The sequence below is a fragment of the Zingiber officinale genome, chromosome 4A (genome assembly GCF_018446385.1).
Source record: "Zingiber officinale cultivar Zhangliang chromosome 4A, Zo_v1.1, whole genome shotgun sequence".
Lineage (NCBI taxonomy): Eukaryota > Viridiplantae > Streptophyta > Magnoliopsida > Zingiberales > Zingiberaceae > Zingiber > Zingiber officinale.
The window spans coordinates 28,430,986-28,440,345 of NC_055992.1; the positions used below are offsets into that span (position 1 = coordinate 28,430,986).

Genomic DNA, 9,360 nt, shown 5'->3' on the forward strand with positions numbered 1-9,360 from the left:
CTCGAGACTAGTAATTAGTTCTTTTACCTTTGCGTGTAGACTGGCTACCTTCTCACCTTTTTCCAGTCGGATGTTCATTAGCTTGTTCCGGAGGATGTCTCTTTTAGCGAGCTTTGCTTAGACATGCCTTCGTGGAGTTCCAGGAACTTCTCCCAGAGTTCTTTGGTAGATGAATAGCTTCCGATGCGGTTGAACTCTTGAGGCGGCAACACACTCAGCAGGTGATATTCCGCACGACTGTTTGCTACAGACTCATTTTGCTCCTTTTTTGTCCAGTGGCTCTCTTCTTTTTCTTCTCTATCTTGATTCATTGGAGCTACAAAACCATATTTCATAATAAATCGAATTTCAAAATCAGTTCTTAGGAATACCTCCATACGTCGCTTCTAGTCCGCGAAGTCCCCCTCGAATTTTGGTGGAACGATGCTTGGTCCGGCCATCTTGTTGCTTCGATCGACGGTTAGTCCTCCTGAAGCGCCTTGCTCTGATACCACTTGTAGGTCCCTTTGGAGGCCGGGAAGAGGGGAGGGGTGAATTGCCCTACAAAAATTAAACCAAAACCCTTCTCTGATATTCAAGTAATTTAAAAGACACTTGTAATAATAAAACTAAGAGACTAAAAAGAAAAGAGCAGACACAAGAGATTTACTTGGTTTGCAATCAGAGGATTGCTAATCCAAGGCAAAGATGGCGCACTATCTGATTCTCCTCTGGGCGGAGTAGCCTCTTACAGCGTTGACAGTACAAAAGAAAATAAAGCACAGAGAAAAATGGATTAAAAGTGAGTTAAATGATCCGGGCGCCCTGGGGGGATAAAACTTTATCCCCGAACGTTTATATCGAGTTTGACTCGATCTGGTCAACAACTTCGGTCCGGGCGCCCCGGTCAGCTCCGGGCACCCCAGACCCAAAAAGTCATCTCTGGTTGACTTTTTTCGTCTGGTCGCTCTGCTTCGGTTCAGCTCGTCTCGGTCCGGGTTTTCAACTCCGGCTAGACTAGCTTGGGTGATCTCGGCCATCCGGAATAGGGCTCACCCGAACCCAAGTTCCGGCCTTCTCCTCGAGCAGCCTTCCTTCCCGCTTTCTCGTCCCTCGAACGCCGCGCACGTTCTTCTCGTCCACCGGTGTACTCTTCCGCGGTCACCTCGTCCATCGGACTCACTGAGCCCGTCGGCTCTCTCCCGTGCCGTCCTTTTCGCTTGCCGCGTCTTCCGCTCGACTTCCTGTGTTCCTAAGCTCCTGCACACTTAGACACAAGGGTTAAACAAATGCAGGACCTAACTTCGCTTGTTTGATCACATCAAAACACCTTAGGGTTCCAACATTATCCATTTCCTAGGATCGACCAGATGGTGGACTCAACTGCTGGCAGCGCCCCTGAAACAAAAATTATTTTGCATACTCTTTTATGAGTTGCTGCCTTATCCGAGACCCTACTACCCACAATACCAACTATGTTTCGTTCCAAACAAAACATCTATGGCCGAGACCTTGTTGGTCACATACCAACTTCGTTTTGTGCCCAATAAAACACCCACTTGGGTCAAGACTCAGGATTTAGCCGAGACTCAGAATATGGACGAGACTCTTGATCTGACCGAGAGTCTCGTGTGGCCGAAACTTTAAATTTTGCCAATCATAGAAAACTCTATCATGCAATTTCTATATCATATATAAAAATTACTAATTACAACTTAGCATATCCCTTCGCAAGTGGCTCTGATACTACTGTAGGGAAATAGGTTGCTAAACACGCAAATGCGCAGTGGAAAAACCTACTTCCTCCTGAAGATTCATGCGAAGGGAATATAATATTATACTAAGTTAGATTTAAAGACATGATAGAGTTATACCTTTGAAGCGTGCTCGCGATCTCTCGACAGCTCGGATCACAGCACGATCAATTGTTCGCGCCTCTATGGTATCCACACAAACAAGCCTTGCCTTCGATTGTCTCACAAACAAAGCAAGATGGAGATCAAAACACCTAAGGTTGTGCTAGCAACCTCAACTAGGAGTTTCGGCCAAGAAGAGGGAAGGAGGAAGAAGAAGATCAAGGAGACCTTTCACCTTCTCAAGTGATGAAAATCTTATGAAAAATATCATCCAAATGATATTTATAGCCATCCCATGGAATACCAAGAGTCTCCACCCTTTCATCTTCTAATCCAATGACTCAAAATCAACCATTCAATCCAATGGTTGAATTTTGACCATTCAACTTTTTTGGTGAACTCAAGTTCACCCAATGAGTCTAACCCATTGATTCCCATGCAATTCGACTCAATCCAACAATAGGATTTATTTGAGTCTAACTCAATAATTACACTTAATCCAATGAGTGGGTTCATTCGAGTATAACTCAATGATTAATCCAAAAAGCCTAATCATCTCATGACTGGCTCTTAGGGCTAATTACTAACAATTTCTTCATATGAAGAGCATCAAATTGACTTTTTAATGTTTGAACTCATACCTTTTTTACTTTTTCTTTTCCTTGATACGAGACTTGGAGTTTTCCCCATGATTGCTTGGCTGAAGTATCACTTGAGATTTTCTCAAAGTCATCCTCATCTAAAGTTTGATAAATGAGGAAGAGAGCCTTCTTGTCTCTCTTTCTTAAATCCCTCAAAATGATTTTTTCAGTAAGAGATAGCGTCGAGTCACTATGCGGTTTAATGTAGACTTTCTCCATGACCTCCCATACATCATGAGCTCTAAGAAGCGCCTTCATCTTGATACTCCAATTATCATAATTACTCGCCATAGTGCCAGAACTTGAAGGGAGTCATATCTCTATTAGCCATAGGTCTAATACCACTTTGTTGAAAACAAAGAATTGTGGGAGAAGAAATGCACTCTACGTGGAAGAGGAGAATAAAAAACTGAAACGTGAACTCAACTTTCGTTAAAATGTTAACATATGTATAGGCTTATTGGATAACCCGTACTCTCAGATACATTGAATCTTGATCCTTTATCATTTGTCATCTCTTCATATTCTATCTATATCTTGTCATAAACTCTCATTCTTATTAAGAATTGTCACCTCAACATATTCTATATCTTGTCACGAACTCTCATTCTAATCAATAGTTGCCACCTTATCATATTCTACCTTTATCCACAATTAAGTTTAATTTTCAACACTAGATCTCATTTTGTAACCAAGCCAACATTTCAAGTAAAATAAAGGTTTCAAAACAAGTTTAAGTTCTTAGCTTAATGATCCCTCTTCCACAAAGTACTTTTCATTCCAACAACAACAACAAAAAGTAATCATTTAAAATGTTTTAATAATGATATTAATAAATGTCATTATAATAATTTATAAAAATTATATTGCTAAATTCATTTAAAATATATATATAACTTGAATTTAATATTTATATATCATCATAATTCATCTATCATTTAGAATAAAAAAATTATAAAATTTAAAGTGCTAATAAGTGACGTTATAATTATAAAATGTGTCGTTAAAAGCGATATTAAATTTTTAAAAGTAATCAATTTTAATAAGTGTTTTTTATAAGGACATTTTTTAATTAAGTTAACTCACCGACTCACTTAAATAGGTGCCACGTGATTAGATGGAGGGTTTGCAATAATGAATTGTGCAATGATAAACATACGATGACTCATGACTCGAAAATAGAACAAAGTAAAAAAAATTTAATTTTTTACTTAGAAACACAATTTATTCCAGTTTTTCCCTTTATTTATATAGCACAATGTATAATTAATTTATAGGCCTGGCGTGTAAGGAACGCCGGTGGATGGTATCCACGAGTCGCCGGACAAGAAGCTTCCGACGGTGAATTTTTCAGCTTCAGACGAGTTATTGATCACGTGATAACCACTCCAATTCACCCTCCTACTCGTGTCGGCGCCGGTGCCAGTGTTCATGAACTCCCCGTAGTACAACGTGCTCGGTGGGGAGCTGCCATTCCACTCCAACCACCCCGCCGGGTCGATCAAGTCCTCCAGCTTCGTCTTCATCACCACCGTCCTCGAATACTCCCTCCACGGTCGGCCGAGGTACGTCCTGAACGACCCCTGCACCGGCGCGAGGTCGGATGCTGCAGCCACGACGGAGTTGTGGATCGATATGCCGGTGGGCTCGTTCGAGCTGCTCCTGCCCTGAGCCGTGACAACGTTCGCTTGGCCGTTCATAGGCCGCCTCACGTAGAGGTTGCAGTTCTGGAAGACAACAGCGGCGTTGCCGAAGATGAAGTCGATGGTTCCGTAGACGTCGCAGTTTCGGTAGAACTGTCTTTGGGAGTGGACGTAGAGGGTGTCCTGGTAACCCTTGAAGCTGCATCTGTAGAAGACGGAGTGGTCGGACTTGGATAGGAGCGCCACCGCCTGTCCCTTTTCCGGCCCGGCCGTGTTTTCGAACGTCATGTCGCGGGCGATGAATCCGTTGCCTGATACGCCTAATCAATGTACATTGAATTACAAACATTAATTAAACGGATCCTGACCAATTTGAAGAAATATTAATTAAATAGATCAATAATACGTAAGTCCTAGAAATTATTGATACATCGAGTAAAATGAAATCAAATAGTTTTAGAAATTATTGATTAATTAGAAGCTAGCAAAGGGAAAATCTATTTCTTGTATGATTGTTTAATTTTGCAATTAATTAAACTAGTACTTTTTATCGCTGGTAAAAAAACTACAACTAACTGTTAGTTAGTTAGTTAGTTGATGTACACATTATATATATAACTAACCGAAGGTGGCCGATTGAAAGGTGCGGTAGCCGCCTTTAACGCTCCTGTTCCCCATCACCACAGTAGCATCTATCCCGTCGCCGGTCATCATTAAATTCTCCATCGAGTTAGGAATCTCCACGTACTCTTCGTAGACGCCGGCCTTCACGTGAATGACGAACCTCGCCGTGCTTCCTCCCCTCGCCTTGGCCGCAGCCGCCACGGCTTCGACAATGGATTTGTAGTCGCCAGAGCCATCCTTCGCGACCACGAGATCCGATTTCACGTCCGACGCCGCCAGTAGCTTCTGGTCGGCCGCCGCCACCCACTCCGGGAACAATAACCCCAAACGGCGGCGCCGTTTATGCTGCCCACCGGCGGCAATCAGCATCGCGTTGTTAACGGCGAGCAAGTTACTGATCGACTCTGTTAGCTCGCCGTCGTCTATCACCGGCGCCGTCAAACCGAGCTCGAGGAAGCCATCGCGGCACGTGCGCTGGTTCGTCATGGCGGCGCTGAGCCACGTCTGTGCGTCGTGACCCGGGCGAACCTGCGACCGGTTCACTAGGCCGACCGTATCAGCCAGCAGCTCGACGCAGTCAGTCCAGGCCCGTCTCCTCGGCTCGTCGAACTGGTTCGGGTTCCTCTCCCCGGCCCGCTGGTGGGCGAGGACGGCCCTCTCGAGGGTGGCCCGGTGGAGGAGATCACGGAATCCATTCCAAGTCAGCGACGACGACTGCTCAAAGACCGAGTCGGACCGATTGACCATGGAGCTGCACACGTCAGGGTAGGGGGTGCGGGAACAATATGACACCATCGGCTCGCCGTAGCAGTGTTCTAGCCGTAGCAGCAGCAGGAGGAGGAGGAAAGCTAACAAAAAATTCGCCATGGATGCAGAATTCGCAGAAACTTTCTTGATGAATTGAAGAATAAGTAATTAAACGTACGGCTGCATGCATGCATGCTCTTCGTTTATATAAGGTTCAGGTTCAGGTTCAATTCGTTTGTGATCAATATATTATGAAATTGGATAAGTGTAAATCAATACAAAATTTATATTTCGACGATCTCATTCCGTGTATAATTTATTTGTGCTTATCGATCGGTCAATTTCATTAATAACATGATCAATATATAATTATTTGATTGGATAAGTGTAAATCAATAAAAAAAAATATATATTGATATTTTATTTGATTTAATTGTCATATTTACATGATCTCCGTTCCTTTCCTTGTAAATATATATATATTCAATTAGAACAAATCGTACGTGCTAATTAAGGAAGGTCAACTTCATTACTAAACAGTACTTTACTTAATTAATATTATTATTCTGTAGATCTTAATTGATTAGGCTTGACTCATTCATCTTATCGGACTTGGCATGAGCAACTTGGCCTAACTAGGCTTTGGTCATGCCCGATTGATTTGATTTGTTAGGATTGATTATGACATTAATTTAATTTGTTTGAAATTATCAAGTTAATTAATATATAAGGGTTGAGCATGCATGGCCTATATATGTTACGCTATTGATGACTCAGTATATATATATATATCGATCGTTTGAGGTCGGTCCATGGAGTTCAAATAAGTACGTACGTCAATATATATAGAGTAGAAGCCTTGAGTCTCTCTTGCAAAATTTTAATTCCCTTTATATATATATAAAATTAATGTGTAACTAGGAAATGTAATTATATGAATATATATAATTTATTAGAATTTAAAAAGGAATTTTTAAAATATTTTATTGGAATAAATGGGTTAGACTTTGATAAAGACTATTTAGAATTCTCCATTTAAGTTACAAAATGATTGAATATAAAAGCTAGGTTTATTTAATCAAACCCTAAATTGTGTAGGTAATGTAAATTAGGTTTGGGTTTGGATTAATGATAATGTAAATTAAGGTTGCAGTAATGCGTTAATTAATTAATTAAGAGGATTAATAACTAATCGATTAATTGGATGCATAATAAATGGTTAATAATAGATTAGTTGATTGAATTGAATTGAACAGGACTTGAGTAGATGCAATTATTGGTAATCTATTTAGCTAATGAGTAATTTACATGTCAGTGAATTTGATTAATTAACAGTTAATTAATTGATTAATTAGCTAATTAATGACCTTCTTGATTGATGAATTTGTGAAATACAAAGGTTTACTGATTTAATTTATTTAACTCTAAAGATAATTAATTGGTTATAATTAGATAATTTGATTAAGGATTCATTGAATGAGTAATCAAATTTATAGGTTATTAAATATCAAGTTAACTACTTGGTAATTAATAATCAATGGGATTACTAATAGGATGGGTAGCTTGATTTGCTAGTTCGCATATTATAGATCCTTAGATTTGCTTCATATCCTGCACTTATCGGATTTGAGCTCGATGCAAACCTCTGACTTGAACACGGTTAGGACGATCTACGTTTGAAAACTCAAATTGTAAATACGAAAAATAAAGTTGAAAATGAAGTACAGAAAGTGTTGTCCTAAATGAAGAGAACTAAGGCTCTATTTATATTATACTAGTCGAATTCGTCCGTAGCATGACGTGGCATCTCCAGGCGCCTAGAGTGGTTTTGGGCACCCCCACGGTGCACTGTATCTGTTCGCAATGGCTCTTTAACGACACGATGATAAGCCTTTATCAGTATCGGGGCACCTAGATTAGTTCGGGTACTTGGATTGTTACTGGTGTGGATCCAAAGTCTCTCTCCACTGCTACTTTCACCCAGAGGCGCCTGTTCGGTACCAAGCTAGTTCGAGCACCCAGACCTAGTATGGGCACCTAAACAAGTCAATATAGAGTCGACTTGTCCTGCTGTTTCTCTGGTTACTTGGGTGATTCTTTGGCCATCTAGAGTTGAGCTCACCTGAACCTAACTCCGGCCTTCTCCTCGAGTAGGCTTCCTCCCCGGTTTCTCGTCCCTCAAATCGCAACATGCATCCTTCTCGCTTCACTAGTGTACTCTTCCATTGATTCTCATCCCTCAAATGCATCGAGTCCGTTAACTTGCTTCTGTACCATCCTTCTCGTCTGCTGCGTCTTCCGCTCGACTTCTTGTGTTCCTATGTCCCTGTACACTCCGACATAAGACATCTACTACATAGGACCCAACTTAACCTGGTTGACACTACAACAAAACTGCAAAAAGACAATGGTGAAAAATCGTTGTAAGAGATTCCCATAATCTGTTGTAAATCAACGTGTTGAGAAAGATATGGACATCAAAAGACAACGGTTAAAAACTGTTGTTGCTATAAGAAAAAAAATTTAAAGTTAGAAGGGTGAAGTAGAGCAAACCAGGATTGGGGTATAATCAGTCAGACTTCGACCTCCTTCGACTAGACTTGAAGGGGAGGCTTATGATACGGCGCATGATGGTGGGTCCGATAAAAGCCAATCATGTGGAAGTCAAGGGGACATGACAGTCAGAAGTCAAGAAGACATTGCAGTCAAAAGTCATGGGGATGTGGCAGTCAGAAGCCAAGGGGGCGTGACAGTCAGAACTCAAGGGGATGAGACGGTCAACAGAGGGGGTGGGGCCTCTGGAGGCCGCTAGTCATATAATGCCAAGTCGGGATACCCAGATCGGGATTCCAGATCTGCAGTATGAGGAACAATTAAAGAAAAGCTTGAACTATCTCTACCAGTCGGATTTTCTCAAATTGGGATATATATACGAGCTTGATACACCCGGTTGAGGTCTCGCAAACCGCTCAGTTATACCTAAGCCGGGTCCTCCAACTACAGGTCATTAGGAGCTTCTCCATCCATAGCCAGTCGGCAGGGCACTACACGACAACGGAGCTAGGGAATCGTAACCGTCTGTCAGGGAATAACTGCTGCATGTCAGGGTATATTCCGATGGTTTGTGACTCTCTTCTCATAGAATCTTCCTCCGGTCTATAAGAGGATGCAACATGTCATTCATCGCTAGACAGGTCCTGACATCCGACATTCCCTGACACTCGTCAGATTCTAGAAGTACGCACTCTCATATAAAACGGGGGGGGGGGGTCCTCTCCCTTACGCAGGTATGGTCATTTACCTTTTCGCACGTGTTTTCTATTTTTTTTTCCTTTCGTATACTGTTCTTCTGGGGAAAAGTACCTGACTTGAGCATTGGAGGGCCTGCTCTGGAGACTTTTTCCATTGTTCTTGGCCTCTAACGTTCCGTGTGCTTGTCTGAATGTGCGCAGAGCTCCTGTACCACCATCTTAGTCGTCACCCCTGGTCAGCAACCCGGGGGAATCCTTTTGAGGGGTCCCATATGAGTAGGAGGTTTCATCCACCCTCCGTCAATGCAAGCCACAGCGCATCCGACCTCTGTCTGACTCAGATTTTGAACGGGATCGATTTGGTGTCGGGTGTGGGAACACATTTACCTATTATAGAGCGTGAAGATGGAGGATATCGAAAAAATCAACGTGACCATGACAGCAGGAGAATATGAGCTATTCAAGGAGGTCAAGAGGCGTGCGACTTCAAAAAAACAAACCACTGCTTCTCGACCGCACAAGCTGCCCAAAGTTTCCAAAGATCTGACACATATTTCAGACAGAGGATCTAAGAGAAAACAGCTTGAGGAGTTTCCCCCAGCCTTCTATAGAGAACCCG

General features: G+C 42.0%; 1 protein-coding gene across 1 annotated transcript; it reads right to left on the minus strand.

Moving 5' to 3' along the window:
- Window positions 1-3,747: 3,747 nt before the first annotated feature.
- On the minus strand, window positions 3,748-5,610 carry LOC121972324 (pectinesterase-like). Its single transcript, XM_042524005.1, has 2 exons — window positions 4,743-5,610; window positions 3,748-4,439 (listed from the first exon to the last, which is right to left on the minus strand). Exons 1-2 carry the CDS (start codon window positions 5,608-5,610, stop codon window positions 3,748-3,750), a joined length of 1,560 nt encoding a protein of 519 aa, XP_042379939.1.
- Between the last annotated feature and the right edge of the window lie 3,750 nt (window positions 5,611-9,360).

What these genes read in the sequence shown, in the direction of transcription:
- LOC121972324 (XM_042524005.1), bottom strand. Translation starts at nt 5,610, where the DNA reads ATGGCGAATTTTTTGTTAGCTTTCCTCCTCCTCCTGCTGCTGCTACGG. An exon ending in CTTTCAATCGGCCACCTTCG is followed by an intron (nt 4,440 to 4,742) that starts GTTAGTTATATA and finishes TACATTGATTAG; the next exon opens with GCGTATCAGGCAACGGATTC.